This window comes from Aquarana catesbeiana, linkage group LG04 (assembly GCF_042186555.1).
Source record: "Aquarana catesbeiana isolate 2022-GZ linkage group LG04, ASM4218655v1, whole genome shotgun sequence".
In the NCBI taxonomy this organism is placed as follows: domain Eukaryota; kingdom Metazoa; phylum Chordata; class Amphibia; order Anura; family Ranidae; genus Aquarana; species Aquarana catesbeiana.
Window position 1 is genome coordinate 291812438 of NC_133327.1, and position 25388 is coordinate 291837825.

The 25388-nt window shown below is 42.1% G+C and overlaps 1 protein-coding gene across 1 annotated transcript in view; it reads left to right on the plus strand.

Moving 5' to 3' along the window:
• The window catches only part of GFRAL (GDNF family receptor alpha like), a 128229-nt gene that overhangs the window by 75396 nt on the left and 27445 nt on the right, over window positions 1–25388 (plus strand). Inside the window, exons 6-8 of the mRNA XM_073626683.1 lie at window positions 306–636; window positions 2268–2518; window positions 22634–22717. Of these exons, the coding sequence (XP_073482784.1) occupies window positions 306–636; window positions 2268–2518; window positions 22634–22717 (666 nt within the window). The remainder of the gene's footprint in view (window positions 1–305; window positions 637–2267; window positions 2519–22633; window positions 22718–25388) is intronic.

The following is a 25388-nucleotide window of genomic DNA, read 5'->3' on the forward strand; positions in this document are numbered from 1 at the left end:
AGGTCAGCAATGGTGCTTCTGCATTTCTTAGCTGACAATTTCACTTTAATATCATAACATAAAATGTAAAATGTTTACTATTAATTGAGGTGTAGAAGTGAGGTTAGATAGCTTTACATAACACATAGTTAATTATAAGAAACTAACAATTGACAACATTTTAGATATGATTTGCTAAAGTGTGCACTGAAGCAATGCGACCTGAAGTGCTGATTTATATAACAAATATGAAAATTGCCACCTAGGTGTCAGTGAATTTTTATGTTTTTACAAATGATTCTAATATTTTGACTTTCCCTTTTCAGAATATGAAGGTCCAATGTCTTGCTTAAAAGTTGCAGCGCTTTGCATTGGGGACTCTGTATGCAATAAGCACTTGGCCGTACTTATGAAATCTTGCCTTGTTAATGGAAATACATGTATTGTAAAGGACTGTCATAAGACAATGCGCTTATTCTACGAATCTATGCCTTTTAATGTTTCCCAAATGCTGGCTTTTTGCGATTGTGACCAATCTAATGAGGACTGTCAACGTGCTGGAGAGGTGCTTCACAGTAGATCCTGCAAAGTCCCCACAGATATACCCATTTCTTGTGTTCGTGTGGTCAATAGCTGTCTTGAGAATGACCTGTGCAGGTTAGTCAAATCAGAACCTCTAAATTAACCACTTGTGTACCAGCCGGTAATACCCCTTCATTACCAGGTTCATTTTACAGTTCTCAGTGGTATAATAGTTTGACTGACGATTACTCTGTCATGCAACATTGTATTCAAAAGAGATTTCTTTTGGTGGTATTTAATAACTGCTGTTTTTTTGTTCTTTTTTTACTATAAAAAGGCTCCAATTAAAGAAAAAATAGTTTTCCTTTATTTTTCTTAAAATAAAAATGCCAGAACAGTATGAAAATCCCCAAATAACCATTTTTTTGAAAGTAGACTGCCCAAGGTAATCAAATTTTTTGCCACAATTTTTGGAAAATGAAGAAACATGCTCGTACTGAGGGGGTTAAACATGGAGCTTGGTAAAGGTGCACTATATACATGCAATGTACAGGTCATACATAGTGGAAGAAGGCAGTGAAGGGATTAAAGGAGTTGTAAAGGCAGAAGGTTTTTTTATCTTATGCATTAAGATAAAAAGCCTTCTGTGTGAAGCAACCTCCCCAGCACCCACTAATAATTTCCTGAGCCCCATCTCTGTCCAATGATGTCCACCAGTCCCTCGGTCATTGAGAAGGACTGATCTCTCTCCTTCCCCTGTAGTAAGAGGAAGAGGAGGGATCACCACTGTAAATAACACGTGTGATCGCTGTGATGACCACTGGGTACCCCATAGTACCTCTACTCAAAAAAAAAAATATTCCAGAATAAAAAAAAAACACCCAAACAATGTCCTTTATTAAACAAATACAAATCCCTTGTAAATCCATAGTTAATCACAATGCTGCCATTCACAGACTCAAAAAAAAAAAAAAAACTGATGATGCAGCACACATGACCAATCCCAGTGGTATTCATAGGTAAAATGACAGCTCCCCGAGCAGTCATCAGCTATATAATGGAAGAGGCGTAGATGATAATAATGCCTTAGCCCAAATATAGCCAGTGGTCATATTTGGGCAGTGATGTCACTGTTATGTCTTTTATTAAGTGGTGGGGATTCCTGGTGACGTTAAGAGTGGTTCCTAAGGAGGTACCGGGTGCAAGCACTCATCACTTCCTTAGGAACCAGTGACAGTTGGGAGCTTCCATGACTGATCCTGGCTGGCTGCTAATTGAAAAATGAATCGGGAATCACAAAGTCACCTGGGATCCTGGGCTGCTGTTTTTTGTGACTGTGGGGCAAAATTATTGGTTGGTGAGTCATTGTGGCATCTTCTTGATTGACATTAGATCTATGTTGATGGCAGACATGATTGATGCTGAATTTACAAGAAAACCTGCAAGTTGGCAATCTTCAACACAAACATAATGGGTGTCACACCAATGACATCTTTAAGATCTAACTGGATTTATTGAACAGACGGCACACACTGCAGCCTTCCACTTGGAGCTGCCCTCTAACAAGTTTCACCCACAATGGGGCTTAGTCGTAGAGAAACAGCAAACAGACTAGGCTCAGGTTAAACTAATGTAATCTTGACATTGGGCATACAGAGCTATCATATCTAAGATCTTAGGTGTAATATGTATTAAAACATATATTGCCATATATTATTTGTTTATAAAATTGGAATGCCTTCACTTACACAATCATATTTCTGCAGAGAAAGACATGACGTCTATCAGTCAAAATGTTGGGAACACACTAGCAGATGTCAAAATGAAAGGAGCTGTTTGCTAGGCTTAACCAGAGAGGATCTGACTTGTTCTGCTAGTGAAGAATGTCGAGCTGCATACATTGGAACTTTTGGAACAAAGCTGCAAACTCCATGTACTTGTGACGCTGAACATGGTTATGAGGAACAGCATTTGTGTCACTTGTATTACCACATACTGAATGGCAGATCCTGCTTGAGTAAGTTACTTTATTACAGTTATGAATAAGTATTTGTGAACCATAAGAAATGTTCTGAATTTCCACATAATGACTTCTAAAAAGTTATCTAATCCTCATCTGAGTTATAATAGATAACAATGGCAGGCTTGTTTAGTACTGTACCCTCACACCATTTTATTATTCAAAATCTTTTTTGAACTAATTAAAACTATGCATATAAAACTCAACTCAAAGTGCAAGATATGGCCAAAAAGACATTGCACTTTCATCCTTCTGCGTTTTGACAGATAATCATTTGGTACAGCTATTTAGTCATTAAACATGGCGTTTTGTCAGTTACTACTGAGCAAAAATATTGCAGCTGCTACAGTATGTATCTATGAATACTCTGTTGATCTCTAATCTTGCTTTAACTATGACAGAATCTATGTTTGAATAAAACACTGATAATAATAGCTTAACTCTTTCTCCTTTGGAGCTTTATTTCATTTTACATTTTTCAAACACGTGCTAAAGTCTGCATTTTTGGCTGGAAAATTACCTAAACCCAAGCAACATTATATATTCTCTAAAAGCAGAGACAATGAAGAATAAAAAGATGGTAGTTGCAATTTTTATGAAACACAATATTTGCACTACTGTTTATCACATCTATATTTCCAGGAAAAAAAAATACTAAAATGAATGTTAGTACACACAAACTCTATTGAAACCCCATTTTATGTGTACAAAATTAAAAAAATGGGGTTGTGTTGATTAAATAGATACCAAATGTGACAATTCATAAACTGCATGCTCTTGCAAAATGGCAAAACACTGTGGTGCTTATGATAGGTGATGCTATAAATGACTTACAGCCCATCAGCTTAGAGTTAACTGTAGATAATATTTATATTATAGTAATATATTTATTTTTTACTCCCGCATGCATGGTGATATCTAATATAAAATGTTGGAAATTGGTGGTGCCACAGTAGAGCAGTGGCAGCCTTGTCGGGAGGGCAGTTTAGACATCCATCATTCCACCATCAATTAGTGTGGGTTAGCATAGCCGATACTCAAACTATAAAATGGTAGGGGGGACAAAACCCCCAAACAAGGTATATAGGCGACCCCAGACAATATGTGCAAATACAAAAAGTTTTATTGGACTTAATGTAAATTCCAACACTGTTTATTAATATTTATAAACCTCCACTTAAAAATAACAATGTTGTTACTTAAAAATCAGACACACACATACATACATACATACATACATACATACATACATACATACAGGGCCTGGATTCAACATAATACCACAGTAATGAAAATTTGTAAACCATCCTCAAACATAGTGCATCCATCATGTCTTTGGCTCAACTGAGCATTCAAGATTAACAGACCACATCGCCATTAACAATATCTAATATGTTATGCCAATTGTTGTTTACATACATGCACCCTACACGCACATTTGTGTTCCAATGTGTGGGTGCAGGTCAACAGGGTCCTTTATTATTTATTTATTTATTATGGGGGGCGTGGCATCCTAGCAGCAAGACGGCCGCACTTGCCTGAAGCTCCACTCTGCCACTGGGGGTAATCCACCGCCATCGGAGGCATTGATAGCCCCACACCACTTTCAAAACCTTCATCGTGTAGCCAGAGAGCAGCAGCATGACACACCGCCAAAAAGACCCACCACAGCCCTGTATACTGGCCGGACTTTTTAATAAGGTAGGCTGCGGGCAACAACAAAATGTCAGCGATCATGGCATCCAGCAGGGCCCAGCGCTTCTTAAGGACAATCTAGCAGCCCACCTAGACACCAGGGTAGCAGAGACTCATCGACAGCATCTACCCCCACCACCCGCAGCCCAGCCAAGTCAAAGCCATGCAGGAATTCTCCTCAGAGGACTCTACAAGACCCCAGTATGGAGGTGAGCATGGCACAAACCCAGCATACAGGGACTCCCCAACCAGCCACAGATCCCATATCTGCCTTTCCAACCCAGGGGCAAGCAGTGTTAGACACTGTACTTAGAGATGCTCCTCTCCCTTCGATCATCACTGCACTCCGACATGATGAGATGCATTCAGCAGTTTAAAGGGGACCTACTTTACTTGGGGGATAGAGTGGATAAGATGGAGTTCTCAATGTGTGAATACACATCTTCATACAATACCATGGTTGACTCTCACGACACACACTCTGAAGAAATCGCATGGTTAAGGGACAAGGTAGCAGACCTAGAAGACAGGTCTAGGAGAAATAATATTAAGCTCAGAGGTGTTCCTGAGTCTGTGCTTGACTCCCAGCTGCAACAGTTTGCCCATGACCTATTCTCCTCCCTGGTCCCATCCCTGATGAACCTGTATCTAGCTATTGACAGGATACATAGATTGCCTCTTTTCTCCCTGACAATGTACCAAGGGATGTGCTAATGAGGGTGCATTTCTTCCAAGCAAAAGAGATGATTAAATCCACATCCCACCAAACAGCCAGCCTCCCGGAGCATTTTTCTGTGCTTCAACTGCTCCCCAAGCTCTCACAGCATACTCTACAACGGCAAAGGAACTTGGCAACAATCACCAAAGCACTGTGTGACCACAAAATTCTCCACAAATCGAGATATTCTGCCACGCTCTCCATCACCCACAATGGAGCAACAGTGAGAATAACAACCCTGGATGAGGGTCTCTGAGCTCTGCAGCAATGGGGGTATCCTTCCTGACCCCCTCCTGTAGTCTCCCACCATCACCAACCCGAAACCCTGATCTCCAATTGGCAAGTGGTCTCCCACAAGCGGTAAAAAAAAAACAGATGGCTCCTAATCTATCTCAGTCACACAGACACCCACACACCCTGGCCGAGGGAATGTTTGTTTGTTTCCCTAGGTCCCCTCTTCAAGTGAAGAAGCAGACTTCTCTGCTCTCAGTCTTTGCAATGTACACCTTTTTATGTTCTTGTTTTTTAGAATGTTCACACGGTTATACAAAGTTAGTTTTACTCATTGTTCCTGTTTTTCCAGTACAAGTCCTCTGGTTCCATGCATTGTGCCATTTCTGAGCAAAACACCTGACGGGTATGTAACCACTGACCCCACTCACTAGTATCACCATGACGTTGAAATGCCTTTCCCTGAATGTAAAGGGCCTCAACCACCCTGCCAAGAGGTTCTCCCTCTAGAAAGAGGCTAACAAAACCAAGGCAGACATTGTTTGTATACAGGAGACTCATTTCTATAATGCAGCCTCCCCTAACTGCTCACACAGAGACTATCCACACATCTTCATGGCAAGCGCTCCAGAGAAGAAACGGGGTGTCTTGCTAGCCATAAACAAGTCAGTGTCCTTTTAACTCAAGCAATCCCACCTAGACTTGGATGGCAGATTTATTATCATTACGGGCGACCTTATCTAAAAGCCGTACACTTTGGTCGACATATACGCCCCAAACTCAAAACAACTCTGGTTCCTGAGAAAAGTCTTCAAGACTAGGGATGAGCCGAACACCCCCCCGGTTCGGTTCGCACCAGAACTTGCGAACGGACCGGAAATTCACACAAAAGTGCTCATTTTAAAGGCTAATTTGCATGGTATTGTCCTAGAAAGGGTTTGGGGACCCGGGTCCTGCCCCAGAGGACAAGTATCAAAGCAAAAAAATGTTTAAAAAAGGCTGTTTTTTCGGGAGCAGAGATTTTAATGATGCTTAAAGTAAAAAAAAAGTGAAATATTCCTTTAAATATCGTACCTGGGGGGTGTCTATAGTATGCCTGTAAAGTGGCGCATGCTCAGAACAGTCCCTGCACAAAATGACATTTTTAAAGGAAAAAAAGTTATTTAAAACTGCTTGTGGCTTTAATGTAATGTCAGGTCCTGGCAATATGGATGAAAATCAGTGAGACAAATGGCATGGGCACCCCTCCAGTCCATTACCAGGCCCCTTGGGTCCTGTATGGATATTAAGGGGAACCTCGCACCCAAATTAAAAAAAAGGAAAGGCGTGGGGCCCCCAGGCCCTGTATACTCTGAACAGCAGTATACAGGCGGTGCAAACAAGACAGGGATTGTAGGTTTGTTGTTAAGTAGAATCTGTTTGTAATTTTGAACTGGTACATTTTTAAAGTGTAGCTCCAGCCAAAAAATCAGTTTTTAAGCTTTTTGGAAAACATAGGGAAGCGTTAGCACCCCTGTGACATTTGTTTTGCTGTCTGTGCTCCTCTTCAGAAGATTTCACCTCACTTTTTGTCCCAATGACAAAAGTTTTTTGAAAATTTGGGGGTTTTAGTGAAACAAGAATTGGTGATAAAGCATCAGTGAAAGGAGAAAAGTTTTTCCCATATTAACTCTTACAGGAGAGAATTTCCCTTCCTATGGGGTAGATTTCATCTCACGTCCTGTTGTCTCCTTCCGTTTGCAAGTAGGAGTCATTTGTAAGTTGGATGTTTGAAAGTAGGGGCCTGCCCTATATACTTAGCAGAAATTTGGGCCTTAGGTGTTGTTGTGGCCTCAACACTGTAAGCCCTCACAGGGCCCTGCTGTGAAATATTAGATCAAGAATTGTAATTACATGCCCCTGTTGAACAGGGCCAGAAAAATTGGGCCTTTGGTGATGGTGGTGGTGGTGCTGGTGCCACAACACTGTAAGTCCTCACAGTTACTCTTGGTGGGCGCTGGAACGGGCCCTGCTGTGAAATATTAGATCAAGAATTGTAATTACATGCCCCTGTTGAACAGGGGCTAAAAATTGGGCCTTTTGTGGTGGTGTTGGTGCTGGTGCCACAACACTGTAAGTCCTCACAGTTAATCTTGGTGGGCGCAGAAACGTGCCCTGCTGTGAAATATTAGATCAAGAATTGTAATTACATGCCCCTATTGAACAGGGGCTGAAAAATTGGGCCTTTGGTGGTGGTGTTGGTGCCACAACACTGTAAGTCCTCACAGTTAATCTTGGTGGGCGCAGAAACGGGCCCTGCTGTGAAATATTAGATCAAGAACTCTAATTACATGTCCCTGTTGAACAGGGGCTGAAAAATTGGGCCTTAGGCACTGGTGCTGGTGCCACAACACTGCAACCCCTCACAGATACTCTAGTTGGAACGCAGGAACGAGCCCTGCTGCAAAAGAATTACATCAAAAATTGTAATTACATGCCCTTGTTAAACAGGGGCTTAAAAATTGGGCCTTAGGCACTGGTGGCGGCGCCCAGAACCAAAAATGTTCTTACAAGCTATCAGCATGATCATTGAGGAGGAAGAGGATAATCACTCAACATAACAGGATAGTCACTCAGCATCAGCATAGGCAGTCTTTGAAGGGATCTGACATTTCAAAAAAAATTATTCAGTTACATCAGCATCAGGTGCTTGGTAGCTGGTGGTGATCCAAGACTCATTCATTTTTATGAAGGTCAGTCGATCGACCGAGTCGGTGGACAGATGCACCCTGTGATCGGTTACAAAGCCTCCAGCAGCACTGAATGTGCGTTCCGAAAGAACGCTGGATGCAGGACAGGCCAGTAGCTCAATTTCATACTGTGCAAGCTCTGGCCAGTGATCCATCCTCAAGACCCAGTAACCCAGAGGATTTTCAGGGGGAAAGGTGTCCAAGTCAGATCTTACCCCTAGGTATTTCTGCACCATGTAAAACAGACGCTGGCGATGGTTGCTGGAACCGATCATACCTTGGGGCTGCGGACTAAAAAATCGTCTGAACACATCGGTCAGATAGCCACCTTCTCCACCGCTCCTTCTTTGACTGACTGAAGCCTCAGCAACATGTTGTCCAGAAACAGGAGTTTGTAACCTTCCAGTCTCTGGGAACGCGTTGCACAGACCTTTCTGCAAGGCCTCCCGAAGATGTTTCATCCTCTGCGACGGCAAGATAAGGTCCGCAACCTTACCCTTGTAACGTGGATCAAGGAGGGTTGCCAGCCAGTAACGATCCCCCTCCTTGATACCACAAATACGAGGATCCTTCCGCAGGCTTTGCAGGATCAGGGAGACCATGCAGCGTAGGTTTGCTGAGGCATTCGGTCCGGAGTCCTCTAGGTCACTAAGGACGACATGGTCCGCAGCCACCTCCTCCCAGCCACGTACAAGTCCATGTGTTTCTTGGGACTGATCCCTTAAAGACTGCTGCTGATGCTGAGTGCCAGGCTCCACCTCCATACTGACACAATCCTCCTCCTCTTCCTCCTCCTCCTCCTCATCGTCCTCTTCCTGTGTGATCGGTGGGCACGCAGGAACACTGTCTGGATAAAGGGGGCCTTGAGAGCTAAGGAAGTCCTTCTCTTCCTGCCCCTGTTCTGCCTCAAGTGCCCTGTCCATTATTCCACGCAGCGTGTGCTCCAACAGGTGGACAAGGGGGACAGTGTCACTGATGCATTCACTGTCACTGCTCACCATCCTCGTGGCCTCCTCAAATGGTGACAGGACAGTGCATGCATCCCTGATCATGGCCCACTGGCGTGGGGAAAAAAAACAAGCTTCCCTGACCCTGTCCTGGTGCCATAGTCGCACAGGTACTCATTGATGGCCCTCTGCTGTGTGTGCAGCAGGGCTTCACCCCCTGAAGAAGCCACGTGACCCGTGACGCCATGCGTAGGGACCGGCACCCTCCACTGTAATAGTGTATGAGCTCGCCGCTCGTCTGGATACCACTCATTCCCTGTTGTATCACTATGTGAGTACCCTTATGACATTTATGAATAAAGCCCTTTATCTTTTAAAATACTACACTATGTGGCACCTTTGCTTTTCCTTTGGTCGCTATGCCTCCTGCATGGTCTGAGGTATATTGAATGACAGCTTGGGACCCAAGACTGACCCCCATAGGAAACATCATAAACGCTGATTGACTCATGCTGTAACCTCAGTGTAGTGAGGTAAGGGGCCATTGCCCTCCATTGTAGGATTGCTGCATGAAGAGGATTGGTGTTTACACTTCACATTCTTCACTTATTTGAGTAAAGCGATGCTAGAATCTAGCTGCTGCCTTCACTATTTTACCATTGAGCACGTTTAAAGAAGCATTGGAACTGTTTGCTGCTGCACAAGTCACTTTTTCTTTGCATTTGAACATTGTTTGTACTAAAATGTGAGCACGGATTACTGACACTGGACACTTTATTACATTTGTCACTTTTATTGGGATCTCTTAGGACATTCATTGTAACCTTGCACTTGTGTGCGGTTTATTTTATTTTTATGTGTTTCATGTTTCAAACATATTTCCATAGTTTTTTGCACTACAGGTGAAGTATTTATATTGCTATATTTATATTCAGATGTTTATATTATTTATCCATGTGTAGTTTTTATCTGCACTTTTTGTGATATTTTAAAGTTAGCACAGCACGGAATATTAGTAACGTGGGATCAAGTTTATTATCACTTATTTACTGAGAATAGGCAATACGCCACTGAGTCACTAATATTCCATTATTATGACACGTTTACACTAGGATTAGCGCAGCACCATCCCCATTTGTATTTTTATGCTATTATTAAGGGCCAGGTTGGACCCCTCTCGGTGCAAGCTGCTTTCCCCCCCTCATCTCTCCCATTTTTGCATGGTAGCGCAGGAATATTATACTTGTTATTGTTCCTCTGTGTTCATTGGTGTGGGTCTTTTAGATACGCTTGTCAACGAACTGCATGGCAGGTCAACATATGTCTGGTCAAGAATGCGGTGCCCAAGCGGGAGATGTTTTGGCCACACGAGATACGCTTGAGACATATGTTGCAAATAGCAGTGGTGCGATCTGATGCACTCGTCTCGAAAAAGGCCCACACCAAAGAACTTTTAGAATAACGTGCAGAGACAGCAGCGCCCTGCACATGCGGAGCTTTGTGGTGTGATGCAGTCAGTGTGCTGCCCTTAGGCTGGCTCCTGGAGGGAATCTTGCCTCATTGGTGATGTGCCTCCTACTCCTCTCTCCTATCAGGCACCCACATTGAGTCAGTGACCTCATAATCCCCTCCCTCCTCATCACTGGAGCAAACCTGGCAGTATGCTGCAGCAGGGGGAACATGACTGCCAGATTGCTGTCCTTCTTGGGCACCCCCTCTGTCTGTGCTCACGTTACTGCCTTCATCTAGCTCAGTATCATCATCAGAGCCTTCCAAACACTGGGCATCCTCCTGGAACATATACCCAATACTGTGGTCAAACAGTTCAAGGGACTGCTCAGGAGGACATGGTGGGGCTAGGGAAGGAGTAACTAATGCCATTGAGCCGAGGGAAGAGGCCGCGTTGGCAGCTGCTTTGCCAGACAAAGTACCCTGAGCATTAGTGAGAGAGGATGAGGAGGATGAGGACAGCTTGGTCATCCACTCAACCAAGTCTTCCGCATGTTGCGGCTCAACACGGCCAGCTGCCGAAAAAAAGGCCAAGCATGTCCCATGGCCGCGTGCTGATGAGGATGCACCGTCTCCACGACCAGCACTGTTGCCTCTAGACACAGAGCCTGCTTGCCCTCTTTTATTGGCTTGTGACTGTCTGCCTCTCCTTGTTGGCCTTCCAGACATACTAATGGCCTGTAGCTGCACTAAGCTGGGATATATATATATATATATATATATATATATATATATATATATACTGATACTGCAGCTAGCAAAATCAACTGCCTGCCTGTAGTATGAAAACACCATAAACCTTCTACAGGTAGCTTTAGCTGAACACTGTGCAGAGGTTGCACTACACTAACGTGTAAATAGTTTAGCTGCCTGTGGTAGTGATAGGATCAGGAAAACACCACCAACCTTCTACAAGTAGCTTTAGGTGAACACTGTGCAGAGCTCGCAAAAAACTAACTTGTAGCTTATTTAGCTGCCTGCGGTAGTGATAGGATCAGGAAAACACTGCCAACCTTCTACAGGTAGCTTTAGCTGAACACTGTGCAGAGGTCGCACTACACTAACTTGTAGTTTTAGTTGAACACTGTGAGGAGGATGCACTACACTAACTAACTAACACTGTGCACTACAGTAACTTGTAGCTTTAGCTGAACACTGTTCAGAGGACGCACTACACTAACTTGTAGCTTTAGCTGAACACTGTGCAGAGGTCACACTAAACTAACTTGTAGCTTTAGCTGAACACTGTGAGGAGGACGCACTACACTAACTTGTAGCTGTAGCTGAACACTGTGAGGAGGACGCACTACACTAACTTGTAGCTTTAGCTGAACACTGTGCAGAGGTCACACTAAACTAACTTGTAGCTTTAGCTGAACACGGTTCAGAGGACGCACTACACTAACTTGAAGTTTTAGCTGAACACTGTGAGGAGGGATGCACTACACTAACTTGTAGCTTTAGCTGAACACTGTAAGGAGGATGCACTACAATAACTTGTAGCTTTAGTTGAACACTGTGCACTACACTAACTTGTAGCTTTAGCTGAACACTGTTCAGAGGACGCACTACACTAACTTGTAGCTTTAGCTGAACACTGTGCAGAGGTCACACTAAACTAACTTGTAGCTTTATCTGAACACTGTGAGGAGGATGCACTACATTAACTTGTAGCTTTAGCTGAACACTGTTCAGAGGATGCACTACACTAAATTTTAGCTTTAGCTGAACACTGTGCAGAGGTCGCACTACACTAACTTGTAGCTTTAACTGAATACTGTGAGGAGGATGCACTACACTAACTTGTAGCTTTAGCTGAACACTGTGCAGAGGTCGCACTACACTAACTTGTAGCTTTAGCTGAACACTGTTCAGAGGATGCACTACACTAACTTGTAGCTTTAGCTGAACACTGTGAGAAGGACGCACTACACTCACTTGTAGCTTTAGCTGAACACTGCAGAGGTCACACTACACTAACTTGTAGCTTTAGCTGAACACTGTTCAGAGGACACACTACACTAACTTGTAGTTTTAGCTGAACACTGTGAGGAGGATGCACTACACTAACTAACAATGTGCACAACAGTAACTTGTAGCTTTAGCTGAACACTGTTCAGAGGATGCACTACACTAACTTGTAGCTTTAGCTGAACACTGTGCAGAGGTCACACTAAACTAACTTGTAGCTTTAGCTGAACACTGTTCAGAGGACGCACTACACTAACTTGTAGTTTTAGCTGAACACTGTAAGGAGGACGCACTACACTAACTTGTAGCTTTAGCTGAACACTGTGCACTAAACTAACTTGTAGCTTTAGCTGAACACTGTTCAGAGGACGCACTACACTAACTTGTAGCTTTAGCTGAACACTGTGAGAAGGACGCACTACACTCACTTGTAGCTTTAGCTGAACACTGTGCAGAGGTCGCACTACACTAACTTGTAGCTTTAGCTGAACACTGTGCAGAGGTCACACTAAACTAACTTGTAGCTTTAGCTGAACACTGTGAGGAGGACGCACTACACTAACTTTTAGCTTTAGCTGAACACTGTGAGGAGGACGCACTAAACTAACTTGTAGCTTTAGCTGAACACTGTGCAGAGGTCACACTAAACTAACTTGTAGCTTTAGCTGAACACTGTGCACTACACTAACTTGTAGCTTTAGCTGAACACTGTTCAGAGGATGCATTACACTAACTTGTAGCTTTAGCTGAACACTGTGCAGAGGTCACACTAAACTAACTTGTATCTTTAGCTGAACACTGTGAGGAGGACGCACTACACTAACTTGTAGCTTTAACTGAACACTGTGAGGAAGACGCACTACACTAACTTGTAGCTTTAGCTGAACACTGTGCAGAGGTCACACTAAACTAACTTGTAGCTTTAGCTGAACACTGTTCAGAGGATGCACTACACTAACTTGTAGCTTTAGCTGAACACTGTGAGAAGGACACACTACACTCACTTGTAGCTTTAGCTGAACACTGTGCAGAGGTCACACTACACTAACTTGTAGCTTTAGCTGAAAACTGTGAGGAGGACGCACTAAACTAACTTGTAGCTTTAGCCGAACACTGTGCAGAGGTCACACTAAACTAACTTGTAGCTTTAGCTGAACACTGTTCAGAGGAAGCACTACACTAACTTGTAGTTTTAGCTGAACACTGTGCAGAGGACGCACTACACTAACTTGTAGTTTTAGCTGAACACTGTGAGGAGGACGCACTACACTAACTTGTAGCTTTAGCTGAACACTGTGAGGAGGACGCACTACACTAACTTGTAGCTTTAGCTGAACACTGTGCACTACACTAACTTGTAGCTTTAGGTGAACACTGTTCAGAAGATGCACTACACTAACCTGTAGCTTTAGCTGAACACTGTGCAGAGGTCACACTAAACTAACTTGTAGCTTTAGCTGAACACTGTGAGGAGGACGCACTACACTAACTTTTAGCTTTAGCTGAACACTGTGCAGAGGTCACACTAAACTAACTTGTAGCTTTAGCTGAACACTGTGAGGAGGACGCACTACACTAACTGTAAATAGTCTAGCTGCCTGACTGTGGCACTAATAGGATCAAAAGAACATCAGCAATTTTCTTCTGGTAGCTGTAAATACTGTAACAACACAAGCCTGCCTGTCAGTAGGAAGATAACAGGAACAGATCTAGCTAAACTGAATACAGTGTGTATATATATATATATATATATATATATATATATATATATATATATACATACATATATATATATATATATATATATATATATATATATATATATATATATATACATACACACACACACAACACCTGGGATGCATATATATATATATATACACAATACACTGTAAGTGCAGCTAACTGACTGACTGTCCTGCCTAATCTATCTAACTTAAATCAAATGACACTGTCTCTCTCTCTCAAGCCGGAACACACTACACAGGGCCGCCGTGCAGGTGGCCTTATATAGTGTGGGGCGTGTTCTAAACCCCCTGAGCCATAATTGGCCAAAGCCACCCTGACTTTGGCCAATTACAGCTCTCTCTACAAACGGCGCTGTGATTGGCCAAACATGCGGGTCATAGTGCATGCTTGGCCAGTCATCAGCCAGCAATGCACTGCGATGCCGCAGTAAATTATGGGCCGTGACATGCCACACGAATTTGGCCGAACGGCCCATATCGTTCGCAATTCGGCAAATGATCGAACAGCCGATGTTTGAGTTGAACATGGGTTCGACTTGAACACGAAGCTCATCCCTATTCAAGACCATTGCTTCATGTAGGTATGGCCAAATATTGATGTGTGGGGATTTCAATGTCACAGTGGACCCACATCTGGACTCCAGCTCTCTCACCAAAAGACGTTCCCCTTCATTAAGGGACATATTCAACAAAAAGGATGTGTGGAGGTGTCAACACACCAACGAGAGATAGACTATACATTTTTCTCCTCTAGACATTATACGTACTCCCTCATTGACATGTTTGTATCAGACAAGTGGCTACTCCACAGAATTTCCTCCTCTTCCATCATAGATATAACAAGGTCAGACCATGCTGCTATTGTTGTTACAATAGAAGAGAAGGAACCTACTCACAGGGCCTTGATCTGGCTCTGTAATGTGAAAACTTTGCAAGATGTTGTTTCAACCACAGCTATCCTTCAGCATCTCAGGAATTCTTCTCCACCAATGTAAATTCAGTCTCTGACCCTTTCATCTTATGGGAGGCACACAAGGCCTTTATATGGGGCATATGTATTCAGCTAAGCTCCAGAGCCAAGAAACAATACAACTTTACCCTTACTAAACTCCTATCTGACATACATGACTTGGAAGTCAGTAATAAAACCACCAGATGACATCCTTATCTTTAGCAACCCTGAGCAATCCCTACCCCAAGCTTTCCAAATCTTAATGGATTTCAGTCAAATATCATGCTATAAGGTTAATGCTTCAAAATATTTCATCCTAAATCTGGGGATCACCGAAGCCATGAAAGATAAGCTCCGATCTCAACTCCCATTCAAGTGGAGTTCAGAGGGGATTCAATACCTAGGCATTACCCTCACAGCCTCTAGTAAGTCTCTAGTCCCATTCAACTACAAACCCTTGGTTTCTAAGATCGAAAAGGAGCTCCAACTCCTAGCACAATTCGAATTATCTTGGTACGGCAGACTAGCAGCTCTAAAAATGAAGTTTCTTCCTCAAATATTATACTTCTTTAGATGCCCATACCCATACCGAACCATTACTTCAAAGCCTTGCCGGGTACCATTCGGAAGTTTATATGGCAAGGGAAAAGGGCCAGATGCCCACAGTCAGGCCTGATTAAACACAAATCTATAGGTGGTGCAGATTATCCGGACCTAAAAGACTACTATTGGGCTACTGTACTAGATCAACTTAAACACTGGTTTCCTCACAATAACCACTCTCCTTGGGTAGAATTGGAGGAATCCTGTACCCCCAACAGAGACCTATACCTGTTCCTCCTGAGGGACAACTGGCAAAGAAAAGAACTTTCACCTCTCCAAAGCAGTGTAATCCGCTGATGGTACCAACTATTTTCTTTAGCTCAAATTCACTGAGGATTTGTGATTGGCTAGAATTGGTGCCAAGAGCACAAGTCCCTGCCCTACTTCTGCCTTTGCTAGAACTCTATTCCTTCTGCTGAGGTTGAACTCTCTTCCATATTGTGCCCACTCCATGCCATAGGCCTCCACATGACATTCTTGACCATTGACCTTTATATGCCAAGGAAGGAATGTCCACACATGAATAGAGTTTCTTCACTTTTCTGATGGTATTTAGGGAATGGCATAACTATCACATCAACATACATTCTGGAGTCACTTAACATTACATAGTCAGTAACATTAAGTGGGCCGTCTGTAGCAGTCACATATAAATGCATTTGCAGCACTTTAAGCAACCACCTCCCTGTAACAGTCTCTCTTTCTACCTGGGATCATTAGTACTCCGTGGAATGAGAATGAGCTGGAATGAGCTGTCACCTCCTCCATAGGTACACCTCTCCTGGGACTCTCCAGGGAAATGGCCTTCTTGAAGGAACTCTTGGCCTGGCCTAAAATGCATTTTGCAATTTGCACTAGCCCCCACCTCCATAAGGGTCAGAAAGTCTACAGCCAGTCTGCAGGTCTACTCTAGCCTGGCCTCCTACCCTGTCCAGGGCCTCCATGTGCTGGTTACATCTGTGCTGTGTAGGGTGTTTTGCTCCCATACCTTAAAGGCACTAGGGCTCCTCGCAACCTAGCTTATAACTTGGCACTGACTCACCCATGACATCACTGCAGTAGGACTCTACCTAAAAGGCGCCTGCACTTGATGACACTGCTTTCTGTAACCAGACACTATTCTGTAGTAGAGTCACCTGGTGGCAGATTAGCTAACTGCACCTGTCTCCACACCTACTTCAGCTCAAATTAACTACCTGCCACTTTGTTCAGCTGAAATTCACTGCCCAACATTTTCTTCAGCTTAAATGTATTTAAATATAAACTGACAGTGTTCTCAAGGCAAAGGGTATAGTTCTTCTACAAAGAAACTTTATACTCAGTACCACCTACCTAAATATTGTTGCTGACCAAATACAACTCCTTGATGGCAGTGGCCTCTTTCAGTAGGATAATGTGCCCCTCCACACTGCAAAAATTGTTCAAGAATGGTTTGAGGAACACAAGTTCAAGGTGTTGACTTAGGCTTCAAATTCTCAAGATCTCAATCAAATCAAGCATCTGTGGGATTTGCTGGAAAAACAAGTTTGATCCATGGAGGTCCCACCTTGCAACTTACAGGGCATAAAGGATTCGCAACTGATGGCTTTGTGCAAGGTACCACAGCATACCTTCAGAGGCCTAGTGGTGTCTATAATTTGAAGAGTCAGGGCTGTTTTGGTGGCAAAGGGGCTGTTTTAAAGACAATAAAGTATACCTACTCAATAATTAGGTGGGTAGGATAGATTAGATAGATAGATTAGATTAGATAGATAGATTAGATAGAGTAAATATAAAATGCATATATGTAAATCTTTATTAGCCCTGTTCCAAAGCTTGGAGTATAATATGCTTATTTTTATAAGGATCTGGGCACGCAGATAGAGGGGGGGAAACAAGTGAGTATCCCCCCTCCTGAACGATACCAGGCCACATGCTCTCAACATGGGGTGTAGGTGCCTTGTCCCCCCACACCAAAGTACCTTGACCGCATGTTGATGGGGACAAGAGCTTCTTCCAGACAACCCTGAGCTGTAGTTGTGGGGGTCTGTGGGTGGGGGGCTTATCTGAATCTGGAAGCCCCATTAACAAGGGGCCTCCCAGATCCTGCCCCCCCATGTAAATGAGTATCGGGTACATAGTACCCCTACTCATTCACCAAAAAAGTGTCAAAAATAATAAACACAAGAGAGAAGTTTTTGACAATTCCTTTGTTAAAAAATAAACAAATAGTGCCCCTCGATGTAAATCCATCGTCAATCACGCCGCCAGCTAAACCAAAAAATAAAAATGCTCCCGCCTCTTGGGAGACCTCCTTTCGAATTCCTGTTCTCTGCTTTGACATATGGTTATTTAGGTAAGAGGTTGGGCCACCTGGCCACGTCACCCAGTGGCCACAATTGTGTGTACACAATTCCGACGCACAAAGTTCCACGCATGCTCGGAATCAAGCAGAAGAGCCGAACTGGCTATTGAACTTCATTTTTCTCGGCTCATCGTACGTGTTGTACATCACCGCATTCTTGACGTTCGGAATTTCCGACAAGATTTGTGTGACCGTGTGTATGCAAGTTTTAGCCAACATCCGTTGGAAAAAATACATGGATTTTTGTCAGAATGTCCGATCGTGTGTACGGGGAATAAGAATGCCGGCACCGTTGAAAGTAGGGGGAGAGGAGCGAGGCTTTGTACGCTTGCATCACTGGACCGTGAGACAGGTGAGTGTTCTATTATTAAGTCAGTAGCTTCCCCTTTTGGTAGCTGCTGGCTTTTAATTTTTTGGGGGGCGGAACTCCGCTTTAATAACAAGTGGGGAGCTATCAATGTCACTGCACTGCCTGTACACTGTCTTTTTGACTTTAGCTTCAACATTAGTGGGCAGGGACAGTGACCCATGGTAAATGGGTCCACAGCTGGATTTGGGTCACAAGAGTTTTAAAAATGGAGAAGCAGTGACTATTATGCCCCGTACACCGAACTTTCCGACAACAAAACCGTGGATTTTGTGTACGCGGCATTATTCTTACCTACCACCTGACACTGCCTGCTTGATGCTGTGGCCACACTGACTATTATATCCTGTCCACTGTCACCTTCTTTGTAGAGACTTGTCTCCCTTTACACCCACTTTTAGCAGGCAGAGGTGACCTGTGTCCATGGGCTGTAAGTTTGACCTGCCTTGTTTAAACATCAAAATAATTTAAAACAAGTACATCATAATAACTAGTCTCAACATCTTATGCCCTGTACACACGGTCGGATTTTCCAACGGAAAATGTGTGATAGGACCTTGTTGTCGGAAATTCCGACCATGTGTGGGCTCCATCACACATTTTCCATCGGAATTTCCGACACACAAAGTTTGAGAGCTTGCTATAAAATTTTCTGACAACAAAATCCATTGTCGGAAATTCAGATCGTGCGTATGCAAATCCGATGCACAAAGTGCCACGCATGCTCAGAATAAATTAAGAGACGAAAGCCATTGGCTACTGCCCCGTTTATTGTCCCAACATATGTGTTTTACGTCACCGCGTTCAGAATGATCAGATTTTCCAACAACTTTGTGCGACCGTATGTATGCAAGACAAGTTTGAGCCAACATCCGTCGGAAAAAATCCATGGATTTTGTTGTCAGAATGTCCAATCAATGTCCGACCGTGTGTACAGGGCATAATACTAGCAGCAACTCTGATTGAAGATCAGCACATTCCAGGGTAAAAAATATTAACTAAAAACATCACTTTATAAGAGAAACTATATGCATCACAGCAGAGCTCCTAAATAATATTTATTGGCCCTGCTGGTTCTTAATAGCAGAGCATGCCCAAGATGCCTGTAAATAGACATATATAGAATATATCCAACTAACCATATATTCTCACTAGCTAGAAAAGGGGCTAGAGATAACCAGATAGAGAGTTGGCCCGGGCTATCTGCTATCTGCTAGCCAACATCCGTTGGAAAAAATCCATGGATTTTTGTCAGAATGTCCGATCGTGTGTACGGGGCATAAGAATGTAGTGACGAGACAGTGAGAGACAAATCTAGAAGGATATAGGTTAAGGATGTGCTGTATGTTGCTAAAATATACCCTGTGTGTTTTTTTTGGAGGACCAAGGGGGCTAAAAGCTATGAGATGCACCTTGGCGAGTAGACTGACTCCTTCCAACCCAGAAGTCCAATTTGTGTAAAAAAAAAAAAATATGCAAAATTCAAGCTAACATCCTAAAAATTTTATCAACATAACTTTCTTTGTGGTTTCACTTATTTGCACTAAGTTGATCACCCTAGTGGCTATTAAAAATGATTTCATATAAATAGTTGATCAAATCAAATATATTATCCTAAAGAATTTTGAAAATTAAGTTTTCTCCTTAGAAAATATTGAATAATATGAAGGCCTCATGCACACAGGACCAGTGGCGGCCTGTCGCACGGGCGCTGCCCACCCCTTCAAGGCAGTCAAAAAAAAAAAAAAAACAATTACATTTTTTTTTAAAGGGCCCTTTAAAAATAATAAAATGTCCTTTAAGTGCACAAGTGCACTGTGTTCGGGCGCCAGACACAGTGCACTATAGGAAGCGTGACGTCTATGCAATCACGTGATTGCAGACGAGAAGCTTCATTTGCGTGCTTTTGACCTGCTTTGTGGTGCAATGCAATGCGCCTGAATACTTTCTCCCGTAGTGTTAATATGGTAGCCTTGTTTTTGATTGGCACCGCTGGTCGGTGCTTTCCCTCTGAGTTGTGGCGTCACTTCCGGCTTCCCTGTGCTAGTGATAAACTGGAAGTGACAGCCATTCAGCTCTGTGGAACGCACTGCCCGAGCCATGGTTTTTTTTTTTCTTCAGTATCCCGAAGTGAACTTGCAGCCGCTCTGTCTCTGGTGCTGTGACTGCGTGCAGGTAAGCAACAGACCTATTTCTGGCAAAACTCCAAGTTTCTCTACTACTCTGTTATGGGACTAGGTAGCTTTGCTACTGCTCTGCTGTCCTTGCTGTGTACTCCGGGGAGTTGACAGTTTGGCAGATTAGTCCCGGCCAGGATCTCTGGAATGTGAGGAGAGGTAGCCCGATTTACTGCAGCCCTTTGTTATGCAGGGATCTCAGTTCGCAGCCCAGGCCAGCGAGGCAGCATCAGCTTTAACCCCAGTAATTAGTGCAACATCTGTACAAATGTACATGAAGGGGGGGTGTAACATGTACAGGAGGGGGGTAAAATGTACAGGGAAGGGAAGTAATATGTACAGGAGGGGGGTAATATGTACAGGAGGGGGGTAATATGTACAGGAGGGGGGGTTATGTACAGGAGGGGTTGTAATATGTACAGAGAGGGGGGGCACATGTACAGGAGACCCATGAAATCAGCACAGGGATGGTGGGAACCCCTCATAATGGGCACAGTGGGTGTACAGACCTGGGAACTCAACACAAGGATGGTGGGAACCCTCATAATGAGCACAGCAGGTGTACAGACCTGGGAACTCAGCACAGGGATGGTGGGAACCCCTCATAATAGGCACAGTAGGTGTACAGACCTGGGAACTCAGCACAGGGGTGGTGGGAACCCCTCAAAATGGGCACAGGTGTACAGACTAGGACTCAGCACAGGGATGGTGGGAACCCCTCATAATGGACACAGCAGGTGTACAGACCTGGGAACTCAGCACAGGGATGGTGGGAACCCTCATAATAGGCACAGCAGGTATACAGACCTGGGAACTCAGCACAGGGTTGGTGGGAACCCCTCATAATGGGCACAGCAGGTGTACAGACATGGACTCAGCACAGAGGTGGTGGGAACCCCTCATAATGGGCACAGCAGGTGTACAGACCCGGTAACTCAGCACAGGGATGGTGAGAACCGCTCATAATGGGCACAGCGGGTGTACAGACCCAGACTCAGCACAGAGATGGTGGGAACCCCTCATAATGGGCACAGTAGATGTACAGACCAGGCCTGCATTACCAACAGTTTAATTTTTCAGTTTGTTTTCGCCCCCCCCAAACATTTTGAGCACCAGCCACCACTGCACAGGACGTTTTTAAAGCTGCTCCTATGGGCGTCTGACTTTTTTTCCCTGCCCCTAAATGCCCCTCCATGTTGCGCGCACACACAGGCTTATAGCAGCTTTTAGTGGCAGGAGCTTTTAGAGGCAGAAAAAAAACCCACTGCCACTGTTTCCAGGAGCAGCAGAGTTTGGGCAGAAAAATTGCTTGATGCTATTAAAATCTGCTAGAAGCTGCTAAACCTAAAAAGCTAGTGCCTAAAAGCTAGTTCTTGAGCATTAATTAATTCCAATGGTCAGAATATATAATATAAAGCAGAGAAGATGGCGCTTCTAAGTGCAGATATAAAACACTTTAATGACAAGGAAGGGTTAAAAACACTTACAAGAGGGTATCCACAACGTCCATTGCCTTCTGGGAGTAAAGACAGCTGCATTGGAAGTTGCAGGCGACCAGTGGTAGTAAACACTGTGTCTCTGATCCAAGATGGAGAGCCATGCTGTCAGGACCAGCATGGAATCCAGGCAACTGGAAGTGACGTCAGAGTGGGCGTGACATGTTTTGAAGCATGCCCAGTCACTCCTTCTTCAAGCCAAGAATAAATAATATATTTTGGGCAATGAAATGAATTAACGCCCAAGAGCTTGTTGCCTGTAAAAGCTCATAAAAGTTATAAAAGCTTTAGACACTTTTACAAGCATCCAGCATTTTTTTCTGCAAAATCGTTGCTGGTTAAAAGTTAAAAAAAAAGTCCTGTGTGCATGAGGCCAAAAGATGAATGGTCTTCTTAATTTCACATAATTATTATTTTGCTCCAAATGTCCAGTATGAAAGGCTCTTTTTATCAGTGATAATGCCTGCTCTAAGGCCAAATAAAATGTTTTCTCATAGGTATTTGGAAGAAATAAGCTACCCCGTCTCACCCAAAATTACAATTGTGATGTTTGCAGTTATTTGAATGTATAATATTTGGAATTCATTTTATTCAGAATATCAATTTTTTACGGTCTATTTTGTAGAAAGAATTACTGCAAGAAACATGCATGCATCATACAGCGACACACAAGATGAACAGTTACCAAAACCACACACCTATCAAAGTGGTGAGTGAATCATGCATGCTTAAAGATACAATAGATGTACCATAAGTTTCTTGATTTTAAATTGTGTCCTTTTAGTTTATTGCAGGGCCATTGACTAAGGGTTTCTTTTTAAAGGGGCGAAGGCCTAGGAAACTATTATATCTGTTTAGTGTGGATATTGATTGCTTGATTAGCCCAGAGCCTTTAAATGACAAGTTCACATTTTGGTAAAAAAATAATACATGCACATATTTTTGTAGAGAAAAAAAAAGTGCATTTATTAGGGAGGTGTAAAAGCAATCCAGCGGCTAATTAGCCGCTAGGATTGTTTTTACTTTACAGAGCATCACTCTGTCAATCAGTTAATCATGTACATTTACGTGATTTGACGGCAAGTGATTAATAGACATGTGCAGTTCATTTCGTTCTGAATTGAAATTTGGGCAAATTTTAATTTTTCAGAAATTTGGATGAATTCGAATTTCCAAATTACAATAGTACCGAATTTCAACAAATCTGAAATAATTTTAAAAAATTGGATAGAAATTGAATTTGAATAGATTTGAATTGTTTTCGAATCGGTTTGAATAGTTTTCGAATTCGAATAGTTTTCAAATTTGAATTTGGATCTGAAATTCGAATTTCAAATTGAATTTGAATACATAAGAAAAGAATAAAAAATAAATAGAATAGAAAAAAAAGAATAGAATAGACTAATAGAATAGAAACGAATATAATTAGAAAAACAATAGAATAGATTAGAATAGAATAGAAAATAACAGAATAGTATAGAAAAACACAACAGAATAGGAGAGGATAGAAAGAATATAACCATCTTCCGAAATTCGAATTTCAAATAGAATAAATTTGACTTTGAATAGAATAGAAAATGATAGAATAGGATAGAAAAGAATAGAATATGAACTAAAATAATAGCATAGAAAGAAATAGAATTGAATTAACAAGTAGAAAAAGAATAGAATTTAAAAAACAATAGAATAGTATACAAAGAATATAAGCATTTCCCAAAATTCAAATAGAATCAATTTGTTTTGAATAGAATAGAAAAGAATGGAAGATGGTTATATTCTTTCTATTCTATTCTGTTGTTTTCTATTCTAATATATTCTTTGCTATTCTATTTCAATTATATTCTATTGTTTTTTGAATTTTATTCTTTTCTATTCAAATTTCAAAAGATGGTTATATTCTTTCTATTTTATTCTATTCTTCTTTTAAATTCTATTCTATTCATTTCTATTCTATTCCATTCTGTTCTTTTATTTACTATTCTATTTTGTTCTATTTTACTCTTTTATAATCTATTCTTTTATTTTCAGTTATATTATTTTCTATTATTTTTTTTCTATTCTATTCCTTTATTTTATTTTCTATTCTATTTTATTCTCTTTGGAAACTGGAAAACAATTAGAAAACTATTCAAATTCGAAAACTATAGAAATTTGAAAACTTTTCTAATTTAAAAACTATTCTAATTCAAAAACTATTAGAAAACTATTCGAATTCAAAAACTATTCGAATTTGAAAACTTTTCAAATTCCAAAGCTTTTCGAATTTCGAATACTATTCTAAATGAATTAAAAAAGTTTCAAATAGATTTGAATTCGAATTCTGAAAATTCAAATCGTTTTGCTTCGTATAAACAAAACAAATTCCGAAAACAAAAATAAACAGGTTAAGCAAATTTACCTAAACAAATGTATGTAAATAACTAATCGAAAATAAACTAAACAAATTTTTTTGTTCTACACATGTCTAAGAAGCCAATGCGGTAAAGAAAATGTTCTGCTTAGTGCTTGGTGTGCAGCCACTCTCTGGTATTCAGTGGCAAGGCGCCTATTCCACCATCCTGCAGCTCCCTTTTACGTCTGTCTCTCTCTCAAATGACATAACAACATTCCCTTCTAGCAGAATGTGATCAGAGAGAAAGTTGGAGGCATGTCAGTTCCTGCTTGTCTAAGGGTGCATTCACACCAGCAAATGCACCCAACACTGATTACATGCGAGAACCCCAGTGGGGGTTCCTGAAAATTAGCTGTGGGAGGAAGCCTCCAGTACTATGAATGTCTACTTGTTTGCTAAAGCACTGTGTAACAAAAATTATTACCACACTATTTCCTTTAGAAAAAACTGTTTTCTTTTTTTCTCTTCCCTTTTTGCCTCTCCTTGCTGTTGATTTCCTCTTAGATGCCCCCTAACCCCCCATGTCTACATGCATACAATCCAGTATCAACTGCATGTCATTTGTTTTGTGATGATGACAATGGAAGAAGGCCTGTGCATTGAGCATCAGCATGGCTGCTTATAATTGCCACTGAAAGCACATAACACAGTAGAGGATGAGCACTCAGGTGACAGGGATAGACAATTGTCGCCCTAAGAACTTTCATGGGAAGGTTAACAGGTATTATTTTAATGAAAGCTGTTAATGTAAATGATTGCAAATGATTTTTAAAATTAAATTAATACTTAAAAGATTATGTGGGATTTTAGTGATTGGGTTTATTAAACAGGATTTATATAGCGCCAACAGTTTGCACAGCGCTTTACAACATGAGGGCAGACATTACACTTACAATACAAATCAATACAGGAGAGCCCCGCTCATTAGAGCTTACAATCTAGAGGGGAGGGCCAAGTGGAAACAAAAGGTAATAACTATTGGAAGTGA